Source organism: Littorina saxatilis, linkage group LG9 (assembly GCF_037325665.1).
Source record: "Littorina saxatilis isolate snail1 linkage group LG9, US_GU_Lsax_2.0, whole genome shotgun sequence".
Classification (NCBI taxonomy): Eukaryota; Metazoa; Mollusca; class Gastropoda; order Littorinimorpha; family Littorinidae; genus Littorina; species Littorina saxatilis.
The window spans coordinates 5,540,463-5,564,645 of record NC_090253.1 but is presented as its reverse complement, the minus strand read 5'-3'; the positions used below and the strand labels follow the sequence as shown (position 1 = coordinate 5,564,645).

Sequence of the window (24,183 nt, the reverse complement as noted above, 5' to 3'; positions counted from 1 at the left end):
CTGTTAACGGTACGAGCGTAGCTTGTCACTTCAAGCTATCAGCGGGGTCGGAAATGCTATTGTCTTGGTGAAAAAACGCAGTGCGTTCAGTTTCATTCTGTGAGTTCGACAGATTGACTCAATGTAATAATTTCGCTTCACGCGACTTGTTAAAATGATGTACACCACTGCTTGTGCTTGATAAGTCCAAGTAGAGATTATGTACAATCATTTCCAGCTTAAACATGTATTTATTTAGAAATACTTCCTGGTGTCATTATCATTTATACTAACAGATTTAATCGATTGCATTTTCTGTAACTTTAGCGCTCACATTTGTTTTTGTATTATTGTTGACAGTGCCATCTATTTGTCTAGTTTTAGGATGTCATATCATGAATCAGTTAATTTTGTTTTCTGTACACCCCCACCCCGAACCAGATCGGAGTTCTACGGTCCCCTGAACCAAGCATTCCACTATGTGGGCCAAAATATTCAATGTTGAAATGAAGTACCTACTGTGTAGGATATAGTTTAAGTAAAGCATACTGAAATTGAATACTTGTTGGATTTGTTTTTGCCATGAATTTTTAATTGTAACCCTGTGCAACTTTGCTTCCATCTGATTTTGTTTTAAAGTTTTGAGCAATTACAATATTGTTGAAATAACATAATTAGGTACTATGTGAAACCAAGTTCAGTACAATGTACTATACTGCAATGTTTGTTATTTAAACTTTCCATTGTCTGCCTGTGTACCTTTACTTTCATCAGTTTTAATTTGAAGCTTGAAGTAATTAAAATATGAGAGAAAAAAAGAAAGCCTCGAACGCTGTTCTGTGACGAGCGCAAGTGTGTGTGTGTGTGTGTGTGTGTGTGTGTGTGTGTGTGTGTGTGTGTGTGTGTGTGTGTGTGTGTGTGTGTGTGTGTGTGTGTGTGTGTGTGTGAACTGTACCCTCGAGCGCGTATTAACATTCATGTTTAGGGACCGCTACGTAATGGAAGTATGTACAGTTAGTAAATGAACACCATGCAACAATAACCCTATTTTTGTTTAGGCAGCAACGAAAAGTACCCTTTGGAGATGTGTTGTTTGATTATCTTATCACCGTCACGGTTTGCACTCACAGACCTGAGCACTACCACCCTAAACCCTACCGTCACCCCCACCACCACCAGCCTAGCCTCCCCCTACCACCACCACCACCAGCCTAGCCTCCCCCTACCACCACCACCACCACCAGCCTAGCCTCCCCTTACCACCACCACCACCAGCCTAGCCTCCCCCTACCACCACCACCACCAGCCTAGCCTCCCCCTACCACCACCACCACCAGCCTAGCCTCCCCCTACCACCACCACCACCAGCCTAGACTCCCCCTACCACCACCACCACCAGCCTAGCCTCCCCCTACCACCACCACCACCAGCCTAGCCTCCCCCTACCACCACCACCACCAGCCTAGCCTCCACCTACCACCACCACCACCAGCCTAGACTCCCCCTACCACCACCACCACCAGCCTAGCCTCCCCCTACCACCACCACCACCAGCCTAGCCTCCCCCTACCACCACCACCACCAGCCTAGCCTCCCCCTACCACCACCAGCCTAGCCTCCCCCTACCACCACCACCACCAGCCTAGCCTCCCCCTACCACCACCACCACCAGCCTAGCCTCCCCCTACCACCACCACCACCAGCCTAGCCTCCACCTACCACCACCACCACCAGCCTAGCCTCCCCCTACCACCACCACCACCAGCCTAGCCTCCCCCTACCACCACCACCACCAGCCTAGCCTCCCCCTACCACCACCACCACCAGCCTAGCCTCCACCTACCACCACCACCACCAGCCTAGACTCCCCCTACCACCACCACCACCAGCCTAGCCTCCCCCTACCACCACCACCACCAGCCTAGCCTCCCCCTACCACCACCACCACCAGCCTAGCCTCCACCTACCACCACCACCACCAGCCTAGACTCCCCCTACCACCACCACCACCAGCCTAGCCTCCCCCTACCACCACCACCACCAGCCTAGACTCCCCCTACCACCACCACCACCAGCCTAGCCTCCACCTACCACCACCACCACCAGCCTAGCCTCCCCCTACCACCACCACCACCAGCCTAGCCTCCCCCTACCACCACCACCACCAGCCTAGCCTCCCCCTACCACCACCACCACCAGCCTAGCCTCCACCTACCACCACCACCACCAGCCTAGACTCCCCCTACCACCACCACCACCAGCCTAGCCTCCCCCTACCACCACCACCACCAGCCTAGACTCCCCCTACCACCACCACCACCAGCCTAGCCTCCACCTACCACCACCACCACCAGCCTAGACTCCCCCTACCACCACCACCACCAGCCTAGCCTCCCCCTACCACCACCACCACCAGCCTAGACTCCCCCTACCACCACCACCACCAGCCTAGCCTCCCCTTACCACCACCACCACCAGCCTAGCCTCCCCCTACCACCACCACCACCAGCCTAGACTCCCCCTACCACCACCACCACCAGCCTAGACTCCCCCTACCACCACCACCACCAGCCTAGCCTCCACCTACCACCACCACCACCAGCCTAGACTCCCCCTACCACCACCACCACCAGCCTAGACTCCCCCTACCACCACCACCACCAGCCTAGACTCCCCATACCACCACCACCACCACCAGCCTAGCCTCCCCCTACCACCACCACCACCAGCCTAGACTCCCCCTACCACCACCACCACCAGCCTAGACTCCCCCTACCACCACCACCACCAGCCTAGCCTCCCCCTACCACCACCACCACCAGCCTAGCCTCCACCTACCACCACCACCACCAGCCTAGCCTCCCTCTCCACCCCCGCACAGACACATGCACTAAACACACACGCGCTCGCCATACTATTGAAAAGAAGGAATGCTGAAATCAAGTTAAAAGTTCAAGGTCGTCAACACCAGAAGTCATCAAACCAATGTCAACATTTTATGCAACGGAGATTCCCAGTTCAACATGTTGTGCTAGAAATAGACCGTGAACGAACACACAGGCACACATTCCGCCCTTTGCTTGCATCCAGTGTTCTGCAAACCCACTTCTTCATCGGAGCATAACCTCGCGTCAACGTTGGCACGCAGATGTTCGATCAGTTCGAGGGGTGTGGTTCCTTGGTATGAACAATGGGGGATTCGCTACAATGGGTTTTGAGTTTGAATCCGACTGTCGGTGGTTTTTACAGTCTCTGTTTCAAACGGTTGACAGTGAAGTTCACTTGTGACTGAGCAGAGACCGATACGTGGGTTTGAATGCTGTCTGTAACACCAAGGGACGTTGTGCGTGTGTGATTTAGCTTGGACTCGCCGCTTCAGTGTGTAAACAGTCGCCGCGAAGTCACGAGGTAAGGTTGACAGAGATGTGTGTGCTTGGTTGTGTTGTGTTGTAGGCCTAGTTGTTGAGAAAGCTGGAACTAATCGATAAATGTGACTATATTTTGTGAGTTGATGCCGGTTAACATCTCTCCCTTTCTTCCTCTCCCTCTCTCCCTGCCTTTTTATTTTGTCCCCCGTCCGCTGTCTGTGTGTCTGTGTGTGTCTGTGTGTATGTCTCTCTCTCTCTCTCTCTCTCTCTCTCTCTCTCTCTCTCTCTCTCTCTCTCTCTCTCTCTCTCTCTCTGATTTGATTTGATTTGATGCCTCTCTCTCTCTCTCTCTCTCTCTCTCTCTCAGTCTCTCTCCCTCTCTCTCTCTCTCTCAGTCTCTCAGTCTCTCTCTCTCTCTCTGATTTGATTTGATGTCTCTCTCTCTCTCAGTCTCTCTCCCTCTCTCTCTCTCTGTCTCTCTCTCTGTCTCTCTCTTGTGTCTATCTCTATATCATTCTTCATCGGTCACTATATGACTGCCTCGGTCTATCTCTCTCTCTCTCTCTCTCTCTCTCTCTCTCTCTCTCTCTCTCTCTCTCTCTCTCTCTCTCTCTCTCTCTCTCGGGGCGGGGACGTAGCTCAGTTGGTAGCGCGCTGGCTTTGTAGCCAGTTGGTCGCTATCAGCGTGGGTTCGATCCCCACATTCGGCGAGAGATGTATTTCTCGGAGTCAACTTTGTGCAGACTCTCTTCGGTGTCCGAATACCCCCGTGTGCACACATGCGCACGAAAAAGATCCCACGTTCACAGCAAAAGTCTCAGGGCTTGGAAAACACGAAGACACGCATGCATCATCTCTCGTCTCCAATTATCATGATCGTATTTCGATACTTTGACGAGACAAACCCAATGCTGGTGTGTCGAAGAAGACAGCCACAGCGGGCTTGTTTGAATCAAAGTATCACACCATATCTTCAACGTATTACCAATACCTGTCCCAATATAGACCAGTTGGTCTAAGAGGACGTTAAACCCTAATAGTCAGTCTCTCTCTCTCTCTCTCTGCCTCCGTTTTCCTGGTTATATCTACCTCTGAGTCTCTCGGTCTATCTCTGTCTCTCGCCCGGCGGCCGACAGTGACATGTGACAGTCGCGTGAACCGGTTGACCCTTAAGCGCTTTGTTGACTTTAAAACACACACACACTTACACACACACGCACACCCCCACACACACACACACACACACGTGATACAAACACACACACACACACACACACACACACACACACACACACACACACACACACACACACGTGATACAAACACCCACACACACACACACACCACACACACACACACACACACACACACGTGATACAAACACAGACACACACATAGACAGACAGTCACCAACACTCATCACACACTGACTCTGAGACACACCCACAGACACACACACACATGTATACAGATAGTCAAACACACACATGCACCTGGCACATACACACTCTCTCTCACACACACACACACAAACGCACACACTGACACACACACACACACACACACACACACACACAATCACACAATCACCGCTGATAACATGAGTGTTCCGACTTCGATCTGTTTTATCAATGAAAAATGGGTGAATTTTTTGTGTATGGCGCGTGTATGTAGTGAGCATTGTACGCAAAGATTGCATTTTACGCTGTGACAATGCTTTCTGTGTGCATACAAAACCCAATTTCCTTATTGCAATGCAGTTGCCGAGTTCATGAACATAGAAATGATTTCTATAATGTAGGTTATAGTCGTTAACATACATATATCATTTAATTGTATGTTATGCAATGTTATTCCTTGTTGTAGAACTGACAACATTCCATATCATTAACCCGCGTCACACTCACAGTCATAATTATGTTAAATCACAAAAATAGACAAACCTTGCTATTAAAAATTCAGCTCCAGTAAGTACCCAGATTTTTGTGAACTTTTGGGGTAGGTTTGCCGGTCAGGGTTCGTGCGAATTTGTCCTTGGCTTTGAAAAAATACTTGTTTTGTAAAGTTTTTGTGTGTGCACATTTTTTGAAGAGAGATTTTAATTAATAACAATAAACGTGGCAGGTTTTGTTTCTACTTACTTTCACTGCTGTCGTTTTCCAATGCGTGTGGAACGTTAGTAATTCTTTGTGCTGTTGTTGTGTTGCAGCTATGTGAACTGTGTGTGTGTGTGTGTGTGTGTGTGTGCACGTGTGTGTGTGTGTGTGTGTGTGTGTGTGTGTGTGTGTGTGTGTGTGTGTGCGTGCGTGCGTGCGGCGTGCGCGCGTGCTTGGTTGCGTCACGTTCGCGCAAGCATGTATGCGTGCGTTCTTACTTGTGCATGTGGGTGTGTTTGACATGATAACAACCTGTGGTTCAGTTGATACTAGGTCAGCCCTGTCAGCCTTGTAACACTTTCTGTCGAACATCACCTGGTAACGTTATCTGTACGGAGTCAAACGCGACAGAACATATTAGTTGGTTAATTTCATTCAAAAGTTATCGCTCGCTCAAGACAGACGACAATACAGGTAAGTGTGACAGACCTTTGACCAATACACCTGACTTGAGTGACCTTATTGTAACCCGCTTAATGATATTCGCTGTTAAAAACCGGTTTGTTTTGTACTTTTAAAGAATTATTTATCTAGTTTCTGATTCTTCTTCAACGTTCGATGTAGGGCTAGTTTGTTTTGTTTTATTTGTTCCCTGGCAGAAGGTTGTATGGTTACCCTTTTAGTATTAACTTGTTGGCAAATTTGATTAGTATAATAAATGGTTAAATGAGTTAATAATGCATAAGTAAATAAAGACGTAACTATTTTCAGTTGCAACGATACCTAACAAGTAACCACAGAAAAGTAGAAAACTCTTGAGTGTTTGGTTGACTGGTTGATTTGTTGGTTGCTCTGTTAACTGGTTGAATGGTTGACTCGTTGATTTGTTGGTTGTTCTGTTAACTGGTTGAATGGTTGATTTGTTGGTTGCTCTGTTAACTGGTTGAATGGTTGACTGGTTGGTTTGGTGGTTGCTCTGTTAACTGGTTGAATGGTTGACTGGTTGATTTGTTGGTTGCTCTGTTAACTGGTTGAATGGTTGAATGGTTGATTTGTTGGTTGCTCTGTTAACTGGTTGAATGGTTGACTGGTTGATTTGGTGGTTGCTCTGTTAACTGGTTGAATGGTTGATTTGTTGGTTGCTCTGTGAACTGGTTGAATGGTTGACTGGTTGATTTGTTGGTTGCTCTGTTAACTGGTTGAATGGTTGACTGGTTGATTTGGTGGTTGCTCTGTTAACTGGTTGAATGGTTGATTTGTTGGTTGCTCTGTTAACTGGTTGAATGGTTGACTGGTTGATTTGTTGGTTGCTCTGTTAACTGGTTGAATGGTTGACTGGTTGATTTGTTGGTTGCTCTGTTAACTGGTTGACTGGTTGATTTGTTGGTTGCTCTGTTAACTGGTTGACTGGTTGATTTGTTGGTTGCTCTGTTAACTGGTTGAATGGTTGACTGGTTGATTTGTTGGTTGCTCTGTTAACTGGTTGAATGGTTGACTGGTTGATTTGTTGGTTGCTCTGTTAACTGGTTGAATGGTTGACTGGTTGATTTGTTGATTGCTCTGTTAACTGGTTGAATGGTTGACTGGTGTATTTGTTGGTTGCTCTGTTAACTGGTTGAATGGTTGACTGGTTGATTTGTTGATTGCTCTGTTAACTGGTTGAATGGTTGACTGGTTGATTTGTTGGTTGCTCTGTTAACTGGTTGAATGGTTGACTGCTTGACTCATGTCTTATTCATATTTTAGCTTTTCAAACACTATTTCTGTGTGAACACGAACACAACATGCATTTGGATGCGCTCCGCACACAGTGACAATACGAATGAACAAACGAACAGATGAACGGACGGATGAACGAACAGATGAACGGACGGATGAACGAACAGATGAACGGACGGATGAATGGATTGACAAATGCAGGTCGGTAGTCTCGTTTTGTTTACGATCGGATTTGTAAGCAAACAAAGATTAAGATTGGCTGCCTAAATGGGGGGGGGGGGGGGGGGGGGGGTTATACACGTTAAAGCCCACTCGTGCAAAATACGAGTGTACCAGAGAGTCGCAGCCCATGAAAGAGGAATAAGAACTATATTAGCAAGAACCAAAAGAACAAGCAACAGAACAAGCAACAGAACAAGCAACAGAACAAGCAACAGAACAAGTAGAAGTAAGCAATCTCACAAATGTGAGAACGATATGTAGCTCATCACTGTTTCACTTTTCCTTATTTCAGATAGCCACCGTGTTGTGACCATTCCAGCAACAACTGACCCCCCGACAAGATGTTGTTTTGTCCCAACGGTACCGACTGGTCAGACGTTTGGACGGACAAGGGTGTCAACCGCTGTTTCTACGATTCCGTGACATCAGCTTCTACGCTCCTCGTCAGCACAGTGCTTGTGGTGGCGCATTGTTTACGACACAAAATTCGTCAGAACGACGAGGAAGACGAACAAGAATGGAAAAAAACGAATAAAAAGAACAGCGGGAAAGGGAAGACAGACAAGAGACAGAGAGAGAAGGAGAAGAAGGAGAGACAGAGGAGAGAGAAGGAGAAGAGAGAGAAGAAGGAGAGAGAGGAGAAGAGAAGAGAGAAGCTGTTGAGGACGTTGCCTGGACCGTGTGTTCGCAGTGTGCAATGCGTTGTGATTTTCTTGATGACGCTGGAGAGTCTGATTCACATGATTCTGCAGGATGTCTTTATACAGGTCACTTTCTTCCACATTCATTTTTATATTTAGTCAAGTTTTGACTAAATATTTTAACATCGAGGGGGAATCGAAACGAGGGTCGTGGTATATGTGCGTGTGTCTGTGTGTGTGTGTGTCTGTGTGTGTGTGTGTGTGTAGAGCGATTCAGACTAAACTACTGGACCGATCTTTATGAAATTTGACATGAGAGTTCCTGGGTATGAAATCCCCGAACGTTTTTTTCATTTTTTTGATAAATGTCTTTGATGACGTCATATCCGGCTTTTCGTGAAAGTTGAGGCGGCACTGTCACGCCCTCATTTTTCAACCAAATTGGTTGAAATTTTGGTCAAGTACTCTTCGACGAAGCCCGGGGTTCGGTATTGCATTTCAGCTTGGTGGCTTAAAAATTAATTAATGACTTTGGTCATTAAAAATCTGAAAATTGTAAAAAAAATATTTATTTTATAAAACGATCCAAATTTACGTTCATCTTATTCTCCATCATTTGCTGATTCCCAAACATATCAATATGTTATATTTGGATTAACAACAAGCTCTGAAAATTAAATATATAAAAATTATTATCAACATTTTTTTTTCGAAATCAATTTAAAAGCACTTTCATCTTATTCCTTGTCGGTTCCTGATTCCAAAAACATATATATATATGATATGTTTGGATTAAAAACACGCTCAGAAAGTTAAAACGAAGAGAGGTACAGAAAAGCGTGCTATCCTTCTCAGCGCAACGAATACCCCGCTCTTCTTGTCAATTCCACTGGCACTGCCTTTGCCACGGGCGGTGGAGTGACGATGCTTCGAGTATACGGTCTTGCTGCGTTGCGTTGTGTTCAATTTCATTCTGTGAGTTTGACAGCTACTTGACTAAATGTTGTATTTTCGCCTTACGCGACTTGTTTTTTCTTTCTGAAGTGTGTCTTTCCATGGATCGGATCAACTTCTTCATGTCTGTTTCTCTAAAGCTAATGCATAATTTAGAATTCTTAACGAGCTTCCTCTTTTAAATACCTCCTTTTACAATTCCCCAAAATATAATGATGGTTTGTGTTCTGAAGGTGATCTTTGTCATGCAGATAATGTACAGGTTGGAAGTTATACTTTTTTTGGAGATTATCTCATTTTGTAATGCTTTTTTTCTGTACATAAGTCGAGCGCATGTGGCTTTTTACTGGCCAGAAATGTTGCGAGCTGTGTCCCGTGAATGTCGAGCGCATGTGGCTTTTTACTGGCCAGAAATGTTGCGAGCTGTGTCCCGTGAATGTCGAGCGCATGTGGCTTTTTACTGGCCAGAAATGTTGCGAGCTGTGTCCCGTGAATGTCGAGCGCATGTGGCTTTTTACTGGCCAGAAATGTTGCGAGCTGTGTCCCGTGAATGTCGATGAAGAGTATCTTTCTTGTAAAGTATGCAAAATTGAAATGTATCATTTTTAAGTTTTCGGAAGGGTCTAGGATTGGGAGAAAAAAAACTAGGGTCGGTCGGGGAATCGAAAACATTGTGTTTCCCCTTGGGTTTACACATCATATATATCTTGGTTCCTCCTTGGGTTTACACATCCTATATCTTGGTTCCTCCTTGGGTTTACACATCCTATATCTTGGTTCCTCCTTGGGTTTACACATCCTATATCTTGGTTCCTCCTTGGGTTTACACATCCTATATCTTGGTTCCTCCTTGGGTTTACACATCCTATATCTTGGTTCCTCCTTGGGTTTACACATCATATATATCTTGGTTCCTCCTTGGGTTTACACATCCTATATCTTGGTTCCTCCTTGGGTTTACACATCCTATATCTTGGTTCCTCCTTGGGTTTACACATCACATATCTTGGTTCCTCCTTGGGTTTACACATCCTATATCTTGGTTCCTCCTTGGGTTTACACATCCTATATCTTGGTTCCTCCTTGGGTTTACACATCATATATCTTGGTTCCTCCTTGGGTTTACACATCATAATCTTGGTTCCTCCTTGGGTTTACACATCCTATATCTTGGTTCCTCTTTGGGTTTACACATCATATATCTTGGTTCCTCCTTGGGTTTACACATCATATATCTTGGTTCCTCTTTGGGTTTACACATCATATATCTTGGTTCCTCCTTGGGTTTACACATCCTATATCTTGGTTCCTCCTTGGGTTTACACATCATATATCTTGGTTCCTCCTTGTGTTTACACATCCTATATCTTGGTTCCTCCTTGGGTTTACACATCCTATATCTTGGTTCCTCCTTGGGTTTACACATCATAATCTTGGTTCCTCCTTGGGTTTACACATCCTATATCTTGGTTCCTCCTTGGGTTTACACATCATATATCTTGGTTCCTCCTTGGGTTTACACATCATATATATCTTGGTTCCTCCTTGCAGGCAGACGGGGTTTACACATCATATATCTTGGTTCCTCCTTGCAGGCAGACGGGCTACACGGCTTCAACGTAACGACCATGGCGTTTTTAGGCTGCAGTTACATCCTCGCCCTTTTCCTATTACGCCACGAGCGTAAGGCGGTTGTCGCCCTTGAGGGGTCACACAGGTGGCTAGGGGGCGCCTCCATCGCGGTGTGGGTGGTGGGGGTGGTGAGGGAATCCTGTGCCGCTGTGTCCTGGAGGAGCTCGCTTCTCTGGTGGTGGGACTGGCAAAGGTAAGTGGATGGATGGATGGATGAATGGATGGGTGGGTGGGTGGATGGATGAATGGGTGTGTGGGTGTATGTGTGTGTGTGAGAGAGTGTGGGTGGATGGATGGATGGATAAATGGGTGAGTGGATGGATGAATGGAATGATGAATGGAATGATGAATGGATGGATGGGTGGATGGATGCGTGGATAGATAAATGGATGGATGGACGGACGGACGGACGCATAGTCGGGTGGATGGATGGACTCAATTAAACTGTACACATCAATGATGGCAACAATTGCCGTACCCCAACTAAAGCATTTTTTTCCGTGTGATTTTATTCAACTTTCGTTACCGACCCCTGTAAAAATAAATCTTTCATGCAATGAATATTCCAGATACCCAAATTGACTGCCTTAAATTGGCCGTATAAAATTTCATCTCACGCGGCATCACTGCAGAGCGCCTAGAACTGTACCCACGGAATATGCGCGATATAAGACTCATTGATTGATTGATTGATTGAAAGAAAGGTCGAATGAAATGACACGTGAATGAATGCTTTAGTTGGGGTAAGAAAGTTGTTTCATTTGTGTTGGACAAAGTTTATAATGCGACACAATAAACCAGATCACAACACAAAACAGAAAAGGGCAACACAACGAGTACCATTTTTGTGTCTGTTGTATGGGTTACAAACAGAAATGTGCGTTTGCATGACATGATAGTGGACTGGCGAATGCGTTCATATCTATGAAAGATAAATGGTAAGATACATTGATGAATGGTAATGTAGTTGGTCCAAGATACTATGCTTAAGTACATAGCGTAGAAGAAAGCATCGAAGACGGAAAAGGACAACTAAAAATTAACCTTTTATTTTCTGTGTTAGTTAGTTATTTTGTTAGTTATTTTGTTAGTTATTTAATTATATCCTTTGGTTGATTGGTTACTTTTAAGCAGACGAATATAGAGAACTGGAAGAATATTGAGAACAAAATATAAATTGAATGAGAACACTTTTGTTGTTTTAAGTTAGTGCAACAATACAAACAAACAACAACAAAAACTCCTCACACACAACGACAACGACAACAAGCCGTTTGGTTATGGTGACGCTTTGGACAGGAAAACAAGAATGCTATGCACTCAGCAAAAAGAAGAAAAGTGTCCGTTTTACTTTTGCTGATGTTGTTATTTTTCTCCCAGTGTTCCCGAAATTGTAAACCCAGACTTCTGCACACAAACAAAAGTGACCGTTTTTATTTGACTGGTTGTTTTTACAGTGTTCCGGACCTGGTAGATTTAGGTTTCTGGCTGTTCCGCATCACGTGCTGTGCCTTCCTTCTCGTGACGAGTATTTGGGTCAAGGTCAGGGTCAAGGTCAAGGCGAAACCCGTGCCTCAGGACGAGGAAACAGTTCAGCTCCATGACTTCGCTGATGACGAAAAGGCCCCGCAGACAGGGAAGTCGAAAAAGGTACACGTACCTCAGACTTCGTCGTTCGAGATAGTCTCCTGTTCTGCTAGCTCATATGCTTCCGTTTAGTTAATTCTATATATGTTGTTATCTTTTCAACTTAAAAAGTAAAATCCCCCCCCCCTTTCTCTTTCTGCCCCCCCCCCCCCCCCCACCCCCAATGCTGTTGGAGTCTCTTCCCTCAGCATATCATTAAATCAGAACCGCTACACTCACTTGCGAATCAACAGCATTGCGACTAATTGCTTTCTTTGTGTTGCACTTGTTTTGCTTTACGGGAGGGATCAACCATTTTATGCTTTCTGCATGAAATAGAATGTCAACAATAATTTTGCGTCGCTGTTCAGCTGTGACTGTTAGATTTCGCACCGACTTGAGAAAGTCGCTGTGTATTTCCGTTCATTTTGCCGAGGACTTGAAATGCGTATTGTTTAGAATGTCATGGGCGTACAAATACACAAGTCAATATTTTGGTCAAACATAAAAATAACGTATAATGCAAGTATTTTCACACTGTGTCACAGAAGACCAGGAAGAAGACCAAGTCGACGTGGTCAGACATCGGGAGCAAGATGCGCATCATGGCCCCCATGGTGTGGCCACGTGGCAGTCGTCCCCTGCAGGCTGTCGTCTTCGTCTGCGTGGTCCTGCTGGTCGCCGGCCGAGTGGTCAACGTCTTTGTGCCCATCTACAGCAAGAAGATAGGTAGGTGTGCTGACCAGTTCCTATCGGAGCGTGTTGTCTTGTGACTGGTTTCATAGTGTGGTAGATGCTGTCATGTTCTCTATGTAAAGATACACCCAAAAGATAAAGAATCAACGAGTCAAATCAACCAATCAATCAATCAATCAATGTTTTCCAATAAATACACAGTGAGTAAGAATGTTTACAAAAAAAGAAGACATTTGTGGTGATACAAATCCTAGGAGAGTGATCTCTTTTTTGTACACTTAAAACGAGCACACACTTAAATGAGGACACTTATACGAGGACACACTAAATAGCAAATTACCGCTCTAAAGCAAATTGGACGCAAACCTTTAGAAGCGTGATCATTAGCAAGCTGATCAGTACAGCATGACCATTACCATGAGTCCCTGCCTCTGCTCTCTCCCTTGGTTTCTGTCAATTGGCTCCGTGTCTCCAAGTCTGTTGACACGTCTGTCTTTCAGTTTAACAGCATCTGTGCCTGGACCGGCACGGTTGGCCTAGTGGTAAGGCGTCCGCCCCGTGATCGGGAGGTCGTGGGTTCGAACCCCGGCCGGGTCATACCTAAGACTTTAAAATTGGCAATCTAGTGGCTGCTCCGCCTGGCGTCTGGCATTATGGGGTTAGTGCTAGGACTGGTTGGTCCGGTGTCAGAATAATGTGACTGGGTGAGACATGAAGCCTGTGCTGCGACTTCTGTCTTGTGTGTGGCGCACGTTATATGTCAAAGCAGCACCGCCCTGATATGGCCCTTCGTGGCCGGCTGGGCGTTAAGCAAACAAACAAACAAACAAAAAATCTGTGCCTGCCTGCTTGCCTGAATGTATGACTACCCGTCTGTCTGTCTCTTACCTTCCTTTCCTGTTGGACAACGTATGATTTGTTTGGTTGCAGTGAACAGTTTGACAGACGAACACGGACAGTTGCGGTTTCCATGGCAACTGATCATCGTCTACTGTACTTTGCTGTACCTGAAGGGAGCCGGCTGTAGGTACATTGCCAGGGTTAGGTGCCCAAAAACAACAACAGCAATGCACAGAATATCGTTTACAAGAAAACGAAATCATTTATCAAAATTGTCGCTACTCTTAATAGACGAATACCGAAAATAGCTCGGCCGTGTTTGGATGGGTTGTGAAAAGTGAATAACTTTGCTTTTAGTGAGTCAAACATTGGGGGGGGGTCAATTACTAGCGAGGGGTGTGTCGTAAAGACGTGGACAAGGATCACGTGTTGATTTATTTGTCCCACTAAAAATAACTGTGTGTGTGTGTGTGTGTGTGTGTGTGTGTTTGTTTGTGTGTGTGTGTGTGTGTGTGTGTGTGTGTGTGTGTGTGTGTGTGCATGCTTGCGCGCGCGCGTGTGTGTATGTGTGTGTACGTGTGCGTGTGTGTTTGTGCGTGTGTGCTCATGAACTGATCATGTGTGTTGACAGCGGGCGGGATGCTGCATCAGTTACGGGGCGCTTTATGGATCAAGGTCCAGCAGTACACCAGCCTCAGGATGAACGTCAGGCTCTTCTCTCACTTGCATAGGTAGGACACAGCGGTTATTTTCACGGGCTCCATGGCCGAGGTGCACGAGAAAGTGACCAACCTGTCGATAGGCCAGCTGCAGTGTTGGATTGTTTAAAATTGAGATTTGTTGTGATTTCAACGAATCAGACCCCGCGTTTTGTTCTCTCCCGTTTGGGTTTGTTTGTTTGTTTGCTTAACGCCCAGCCGACCACGAAGGGCCATATCAGGGCGGTGCTGCTTTGACATATAACGTACGCCACACACAAGACAGAAGTCGCAGCACAGGCTTCATGTCTCACCCAGTCACATTATTCTGACACCGGACCAACCAGTCCTAGCACTAACCCCATAATGCCAGACGCCAGGCGGAGCAGGAACTAGATTGCCAATTTTAAAGTCTTAGGTATGACCCGGCCGGGGTTCGAACCCACGACCTCCCGATCACGGGGCGGACGCCTTACCACTAGGCCAACCGTGCCGGTCTCCCGTTTGGGTGGCACCCACTTTCGGTTCGTGCATCTCAGCGCTGTTCTCGTTCTTGTTGTTATTGTTGGGTTGTAAGTCTCTTAGTTGTTCACGAGGAGTGTTTAGTAATACAGTGGAACCCCCCTTTTACGACCAGCCGATTGTATACTCCAGGTATTGATGTCCATGTAGACGGGCGCTGTGGCGGTCCATGGTTCGAATCCCGGCCAAGGCCGCCTGGTGGGTTAAGTGTGGAGATTTGTCCGATCTCCCAGGTCAACTTATGTGCAGACCTGCTAGTGGCTTATCCCCCTTCGTGTGTACACGCAAGCACAAGACCAAGTGCGCACGGAAAAGATCCTGTAATCCATGTCAGAGTTCGGTGGGTTATAGAAACACGAAAATACCCAGCATGCTTCCTCCGAAAGCGGCGTATGGCTGCCTAAATGGTGGGGTAAAAACGGTCACACACGTACAAATTCCACTCGTGCAAAAACAGGAGTGTACGTGGGAGTTTCAGCCCATGAACGCAGAAGAAGAAGAAGATGTCCATGTCCATGTCCCTAAACTGGTGTGTGGTGTTTTACAGATGTGCTGGTGTTTGCTGTGCATTCAGACTTGATGGTCATGTTTCAGTCTGTCACTAAACTGGTGTGTGGTGTTTTACAGATGTGCTGGTGTTTGCTGTGCATTCAGACTTGATGTACATGTTTCAGTCTGTCCCTAAACTGGTGTGTGGTGTTTTGCAGATGTGGTGGTGTTTGCTGTGCATTCAGACTTGATGTACATGTTTCAGTCTGTCACTAAACTGGTGTGTGGTGTTTTGCAGATGTGGTGGTGTTTGCTGTGCATTCAGACTTGATGTACATGTTTCAGTCTGTCACTAAACTGGTGTGTGGTGTTTTACAGATGTGCTGGTGTTTGCTGTGCATTCAGACTTGATGTCCATGTTTCAGTCTGTCACTAAACTGGTGTGTGGTGTTTTGCAGATGTGCTGGTGTTTGCTGTGCATTCAGACTTGATGTCCATGTTTCAGTCTGTCACTAAACTGGTGTGTGGTGTTTTACAGATGTGCTGGTGTTTGCTGTGCATTCAGACTTGATGTCCATGTTTCAGTCTGCCACTAAACTGGTGTGTGGTGTTTTACAGATGCACTGGTATTTGCTGTGCATACAGACATCAATGTCCATGTTTTAGTTTGTCTCCAGACTGGTGTTTGATGTTTAACATATAAACTGGTGTTTGATGGACGTCTCTCGTGGTCAGAATTGTCTTGTCGATTATCCTGCTGCGTTTGCATGTTGGTATTTTCGTGTTTCGAAAATCAACCAAATTCTGACATGGATTACAGGGTTGTTTCCCTGCATGTATGGCCTGGTACTTGTGTGTACATACAGACACTGATGTTGGTGTTTCAGTCTGTCCCTAAACTGGCACCTACAGCGGAAGACGGGGGAGGTGCTGCGTGTGGTGGAACAAGGCACCACCAGCATGAACACAGTCCTCAAGTCAGTAGTACTATTTTCCAAGCATTTCTAAATGTTTAAAGTTCTCTGTACCATGTTGCTTTGTTATGCATGGACCTTGTACATGTAACACTAAAACGAATACCACGCCAACATAGCCAACAAATCCATCAAACGATTAAGATCAAACAAGAAACAAAGAAACAAAGAAAGACACAAAGAAACAAAAAAAGAACGAAGCAAAGAACTAAACAAATAGAAAGAAAGAAAAACATAGAAAGATCGAAAAACAAAAAAGAAAGAAAGAAAATAAAAGATCGATAGACTGACGGACCGACACAGAAAAGAGGGGACAAATGAAGGAGATAGGGGGCCTATGAATGCCTCCATAACAGATGTATTTTGCCCACTCTTCGACAATGTTAAGGGGTAACTCTTGTATGTACCGCGTTGGTTGTGATCGGTACAAGATTACTTCCCGTGAACTCTTTGATGAGCGAAAATAATGTTTCTGTTCTACAAATAAATGAATCTGCAGTCACCATGTAGCACAGTTGTTGAGGCACGCAGTTGTCCACGTCTACATCTGTAAATATCTGTCGATATTATGTGCTAAATAACCAAAGACCAAATGAAGCTATGCCCCCCCAAAATTCTAGGTTTATTTGGTAGAAGATACTGTTGGAAAACAACATCACCACCCCCACCAACAACAACAAAAACAACAACAACACAACAACAACAAAAACAACAACAACAACAACAACAACAACAATAACAACAACAAGTGACCAATGCAATAACTGGCGTTTTCTCTCCTTTTGTGTGTCAGCCAAGCGCTGTTCCAGATCTTCCCGGCACTGGTCGACTCGCTGATCGCCGTGGTGTACTTCGTCACTGTCTTCAACTACCTGTTCGGCCTCATCATCCTTACCTGTATGGTGCTTTACATCGGTTAGTGATTTGACAAGGCTGCGTGTGTATCTCCTTCTGTTCTCTTTGTGGTAATGGTGGATTTGCTTTGCCAAATCTGTGTCTGTGTCTCCGTCTGTTCTATATTTGGATATAGTTGGTTTGTTTTTCTTTTCTGTTTTTGAAGTTTGTATTTTAGGTTTATTCAATCAAGTTAATAGTGTTACTTGGTGTAACCATTAACAGTTCGCAGATGGTTGTGCTCTGTCTGTCTGTCACCTCCTGCTCCTCTGTCTCTGTCTCTGTCTATGTCTATGTCTATGTCTGTCTGTCTGTCTGTCTGTCTGTCTGTCTGTCTGTCTGTCTGTCTCATCCTCTCTCTGTTATTCTCTTGCTCTTTTATTTATCTTCACTGTTCTTTTCTCTCTCTTTTCCTGTCTCCATCCTTCTTCGTCTCCCTAAATGTACAAATTAATGTATATGTGCATGAAGCAGCACGAAGGTACTGTAGAAACTGCCAACTCTCTTGACTACTACTACGTAACATGATTATTTTTAAAAATACATCGCTCGCATCGACTTTTCAAACGCCCCTCGTATGTTGACCCCATTATTGGTGTGCACGTGCAGTGCTGACGGGCGTGGTGATGGAATGGCGCACCAAGTTCAGACGTGAGATGCGAGACAGGGACAAGGAGGCCAAGGCCAAGGCCGTTGATTCCCTCCTCAACTTTGAAACCGTCAGTACAACAGTCACACACACACTCACACACACACACACACACACACACACACACACACACACACACACACACACACACACCCTCTCACACATACACACACACACACACACGCACACCCTCTCACACATACACACACACACACACCCTCTCACACATACACACACACACACAAACACACACACACACACACACACACACACACACACACACACACACACACACACACACACATATACACACACTCACACACACAAACACACACACACACACACACCCTCTCACACACACACACACACACACACACACACACACACACACACACACACACACACACACACACACACACTCGCACACAATGAGTTCATGCTCATGAGCTTTGCCAGGCAGTCAATCAGTCATTTATGAATAGTCCGTTTGCTTTCTCATTCAACAGGTTAAATACTACGGCGCCACGGAGTATGAAATCGAACACTACCGATCAGCTCTCGTGGACTACCAGGTGGGTACCATGGAGACACAATCGACAGAATACATGTGTAAAAAAAAAGGCATTGATCCTTGGATGGCGTCTTATTGATAGGCCCATGTTTTTCAGCGTAGCAATAGGGTCCGATATTTAGACGAGACAAGTATAATGCCGACGAGTCGAAGACGAGTCGCATTATACTTGTTCGAGTCTAAATATCGGACCCTATTACTACGCTGAAAATACAATAGCGATTATATAGCTGTTCTGACCTTGATTTGTTGTTCCAAACTTACAAAATGACAGTTTTTGCGTCGATGCGTTGATCTCAGGTTTTGATAGCAGACGCCGTTTCTTATGCGCATTAGTTTTGCGCAGGGGCCACACTGACTTTGAAAAAAAAAACTCGATTTGACAACACAGCTGTTAAACAGCGTGTTATTAGTTCATTCGTATACAACAAAAAGAAGTTTGAGTTTTTTTAATTTTAAACAAGACTACTTATGAAGAAGACCAAAACACAACATCAACGGAAAACTAAAAACAACTGAAGAACTAGGATGCGATAAGGGGAGGAGAAGAGAACAGCTAATCAAGCTGTCTTGGCATGCCAACACTGACCAAATCTTGAAGAAAGCGCACACGCGCATGTACTGTCTAAGGAAGCTTAGATCGTTCTCTGTTCGTAATGACATCCTGCAAATGTTCTATCTGTCCACTGTTGGTAGCGTGTTGACATATGCATGTGTGTGCTGGGGGGGTAACCTTAGTAAACAGGATAGTGACAGGCTAGAAAAGCTAGTCAAGAAGGCTGGATCTGTTGTAGGCAGGAAACAAGAGACCATTGAATCAGTTTGCCAGAGACGACTGACTGACCGACTGACCTCAATTTTGGCTGACGAGACACACCCACTGAAACCTGAATTTGACTCTCGACGCATTGACAGGAGTGGTAGACTGAGGGCTATGGTTGCTAGAACGTCACGTTTCCGCAATTCTTTTGTTCCCAGAGCTATCCATGCTTTCAACCAATCACATGTTAGAGGCCTCTATCATGTTTCTCTGTCATAATTATTACTGTACTCTGTTGCTGGGTTATCTGTAAAGTATGTATTTTTAGTAACTGTATTACCGTAGCCCAAATGTGCGGTGTTCTAGTCGACATGTGGTGCTTTGTAAACCTTGTGTGTGCGTGGATGTGGAGGTGGACTCTTGGACGTCTTTTTGTTATTGGAATTATGGTTTTTGTTAAATTGTATTGCTGTTGCTGTTGTTGTGTGAGTGAGTTGTGAGTTGGCAGACTTGACTTGACGGATGACTGTTTGCGTTAGTGAGACTGTGTTTAGTATGCATTCTTATTCTTTTGATTGGAAATGAGTATTGTTACAACATATTTTCCATATGGATTAATAAATTTGAGTTGAGTTGAGTTGAGTTAATCCGTACAACGCGAGCAGACGGCAGCGAAGTTTTCAGTTTGGGTGAATGGCATTTTTACTTGTCTCGTCATGAAGCGAATTTTTTAACCTCAGTTATAAACGACTACATGAATGTTAGTGCCATGGGTTGTACATCAATACTTCAGAGGGGAAGTTGGGTATTTAGTGTGGAGTTACGAGATAAGAAAAGCCGAATGCGAAAGTTTGTGTCAGTCAGCAACTGAGCTCACACAGGCACATAAACGGCTGTTCCGTTTTACTCCCCTGTTTGTACATCTTTCGACTTTGGGCATTTTGTGGTGTTTAGGGACAGAAAATAATTGGTTTAGTCCTGGTTCATCGGGAAGTTAGCAGAAAAGGGTATGCTATCGACATTTGTAAAGCTGAAAAACATTCCCGAGAAGAATTTCAAGTTGTCAGTGTATGCTGTTGTCGATTGTTAACATCGTGTGGTACAGATGGGTAAACCGGAACCATGCGTCTTTGTTATTGCCAATAATTATGCTTTTGGATATTGGCAAAAATGGCCGACTTCCGTAGCATTATGCTTTGATGATGATGATGTTGAGACCATCCAATCACAGCCCCCGAATTCCCCCACGTGTTCTTCAGAATAGCTATATTGCAACATATGAAGCCGATCTGTGGAAAAATATCTGGACTGATAGATAGATGACAAGATAAATGACTGGGTGAATAAATGAAACGATAAATAACTCAATGCATGATTGGATGAATAGATAACTTACGGGTTGAATGGATGCATAGAAACTTGATGGAATGGATGAATTAATGAACGCATAGTATTGGATGGAAGGATACATTCGAAAATGACTGGACGGTCCCGCGTATTACGGGCGGGTAGGTGGGTATCTTGAGTTGAGAGATGCGCATCTGCTGAATTTGATCGGCGTTTCCATAAGCCGGCACTTTGATGGATAGATTGTGTATCAGATACCTAACATTGATGTACGGATGGAGGGAAGGGTGGATAGGCTACATAGATGAGTGGATGGACAGGCTTAAGTGTTCAGACTCTTTGCCCTAGCTGTGTATGATACAGTTTGAATTTACACATTTTCAATTCTTGAACAAAAGAATATATTTATAATGTTAGTCTTGTTTACAACAAGAAACGGGGTGGATTTATCACGGGTTGCTTTTGCTTTGCAAGCTATTAAGAACACAGATCATGGACTAAATGTATGTTTGTTTTTTGATGGACTTGCGCACCACTTAACACTCGATGATGATGCTGGATAGTAAACTGTTACGACACATCTTACTTCTGTTCACAAAGACTTGGACATAAAGACCTAGATAGAGACATAAAAGACTTAATTTATTGTCTCAACTGAGACATTTTCCGCTCGCATGCCTAATGCATTATTTACCTCTGCAGAGAGCGGAGTGGAAGTCGTACGGGTTCCTGTTTGTGTGGCAAGCCATCCAGAACACGGTGACCACTGTGGGCTACCTGGCCGGGCTGTTGCTGTGTGCCTGGGCCGTGGTCAGCAGTGTGCGGGGGGTCACTCTCACTGTGGGCGACTACGTCCTCATGGGGTCCTACCTCGGTCAGCTGTTCGGGCCGCTCAACGCTCTGGGCAGCTACTACAAGTAAGGGTAGTGGTAGTTGTTTGTGGTGGTGGTGGTAGCTTTCTTTTGTTGTAACGTTTCACTTATCGCCTTGTGTATTAACCCCGCGCAATACATTTGTTTGGTAAGGTATTGATGTTCGAATTTGTCCTTATGAAGAGCCGTTTGTGTTATTGTCAAAAGAGATAGAGTTGCTTTTGTCATCTTTAATCCTGATTTCTGTAATGAATCGCATCAACATTATTTTACTTTGCTTATATGTTTGCACACAATAATTATCTAAATACGTACACAACTCTTATGTTCTGTCCGCACGCAGGATCCTTCAGAGAAGCTTCATCGACATGGAGAATATGTTCGAGCTGCTGGAGATGGAACAAGATGTGAGTGATCCATATGAAAAGAATGGCTTCTTAAGCATAATACATGCATTAATGTATCAATCAATCAATCAATCAATCAATCAATCAATCAATCAATTAATCAATCAATCGAACAAACAACTAGCTAACCAGCCAATCAACCAACCATTCAACCACTCAATCAACCAACCAACCAACCAACCAATCAATCAATCAATCAATCAATCAATCAATCAGCCAATCAATCAATTAATCAATCAATCAACCAACCAATTAATCAAGCAATCAAGCAATCGAATTGATCAACCAACAAACTACTTGACCTACCAGCCAAACAATCAATTTCACTACTAGAAAAGTAGAAGACACTTGTCGTGATCTTTCGGTCTTTAGCGAACAAACGCGTCTGCATCTGTCTGTGTAGCATGTCCGCACGCCCTTTTATAACTGCTTGTCTGTGGGAATGTGTATGTCTGTGTCTTTTGTCCGTAACTTTATCTCATATTTCTCTGTGCCTGCTTTGGAGTTCTGCAATTCATTTTCTGTAGAACTTTGTGTTTCCAGTGTGTATGTGTCTCGTCTACACAATGTCTGTTTCAGTGTTTGCATGTGCGTAAAGACTTGTCTGCTAACTCTCATGGTCATTTCTCTGAGTGTTTGTGAATGTTTCTTTACAGGTGGAAGACGATCCTGATGCAAAAGAATTAATGATCACAGAAGGGAAGGTGGAATTCAAAAATGTCAACTTCTACTATGAACCAAGGTAGAACGTCTTGTGTCTATGCCAGATATTAAATGTGTGTGTGTGTGTGTGTGTGTGTGTGTGTGTGTGTGTGTGTGTGTGTGTGTGTGTGTATATGTGTGTGTGTGTGTATGTGTGTGTGTGTGTGTGTGTGTGTGCGTAGGTGCTTGCGTATTTGTCTGTGAGTGTGTATATATGTGTGTGTGTGTGTGTATGTGTGTGCGTGCGTGCGTACGTGCTTGCGTATTTGTGTGTGTGTGTGTGTGTGTGTGTGTGTGTGTGTGTGTGTGTGTGTGTGTGTGTGTGTGTGTGTGTGTGTTCATTCGTGTGTGTTCGTTCGTGCGTGACCTTCTTAGTCTCCTCAAGATATGAACCAACATAATTTTTAACTTGTTCACATGTATGATTACAGCCGTCCTATTCTGAACGACATCTCATTTACGGTGTCTCCAGGAAAAACTGTGGCACTGGTAAGTTTTCCTACTCGGGATGGTCCGTTTCAACCAATGCTCTGAGCTCTTTAACCGGGAAACTAGTCCTGCAAAACTATCACACATTATTGCCTCGTGTTTGAAATATTTCTCCTCTGAGAATTAAATATGCCATTGAGGATGAAAGCCGCTTTCCAATGCTTGTCATCCTTTCAAGGTGCAAGGAGATAGGTTCTGCATAACTCTCACGTACTCTAGTGCACATGTCGTATGTATGTAGTGTGCTTACTTCCCTTTGTTTGGCATGCATTCAACACAGCTTCCGCTTCCAGTCGTTCTTGACGCCGTTTTGTTACGAGGCCTAGTGTCTAATGATGTAATTATTGAATTAAGTATCAATCGTTCTTGACGCCGTTTTGTTACGAGGCCTAGTGTCTAATGATGTAATTATTGAATTAAGTATCAATCTTTCTGAAGTGATGTTTAGAATGAGTGTCGACGTAAAACCGTTACACATCATTTGTTGTAGGTCAACGCTTGACTGATGAAACACCACTAAAGTTGGTGCATTTTGTAAATTCATTTGTTCGACTTCATTCTGTTTTGTCCTGCTTCATAGGAGATATTTTGGATGCGACATATGTATGTTAAATATTACTGTTTAAGTATATGTTTTCTGATCATTCAGGTTGGTCATACCGGAAGTGGAAAAAGCACTATCATTCGCCTGCTCTTCCGGTTCTATGACGTGGACAGTGGTGACATCCTCATCGACGAACAGGACATTTCCAAGGTCAGTTCTCGTTTCATACCATCTGTCGGGTAATCTTCAAGAACAGTTTACCACAATCCAAGGAAGCTATTGCAAGATACCACAGCTTTTCAGACACAAGTTCTTTGATGATAAGTTTGAGGATGAAAGTACCATGTTCATTCCGTTATATCTCAGGTGCCAGGAGACTGGTTCCGCGTTACTCTCACTCACTCTTGTTGCACGTGCCGTATGCATTTAGAGCACTTACGTCCCTTTGTCTATCGGATCCTCAGTTACCTTGGCAGTGTGTTCATACTGAGA

At 44.7% G+C, this 24,183-nt stretch overlaps 1 protein-coding gene across 1 annotated transcript in view; it reads left to right on the top strand.

Annotated features, from left to right (window-relative positions):
- The first annotated feature begins 3,054 nt into the window (after positions 1-3,054).
- The window catches only part of LOC138977017 (ATP-binding cassette sub-family B member 6-like), a 28,052-nt gene continuing 6,923 nt past the window's right edge, over positions 3,055-24,183 (top strand). The window contains exons 1-16 of the mRNA XM_070349906.1: positions 3,055-3,387; positions 7,677-8,151; positions 10,575-10,804; positions 12,069-12,261; positions 12,786-12,966; positions 13,864-13,956; positions 14,405-14,504; positions 16,370-16,459; positions 17,250-17,371; positions 17,960-18,069; positions 18,506-18,571; positions 21,380-21,594; positions 21,893-21,956; positions 22,613-22,698; positions 23,090-23,147; positions 23,797-23,901. Of these exons, the coding sequence (XP_070206007.1) occupies positions 7,726-8,151; positions 10,575-10,804; positions 12,069-12,261; positions 12,786-12,966; positions 13,864-13,956; positions 14,405-14,504; positions 16,370-16,459; positions 17,250-17,371; positions 17,960-18,069; positions 18,506-18,571; positions 21,380-21,594; positions 21,893-21,956; positions 22,613-22,698; positions 23,090-23,147; positions 23,797-23,901 (2,139 nt within the window). The 5' untranslated portion in view covers positions 3,055-3,387; positions 7,677-7,725. The remainder of the gene's footprint in view (positions 3,388-7,676; positions 8,152-10,574; positions 10,805-12,068; positions 12,262-12,785; positions 12,967-13,863; positions 13,957-14,404; positions 14,505-16,369; positions 16,460-17,249; positions 17,372-17,959; positions 18,070-18,505; positions 18,572-21,379; positions 21,595-21,892; positions 21,957-22,612; positions 22,699-23,089; positions 23,148-23,796; positions 23,902-24,183) is intronic.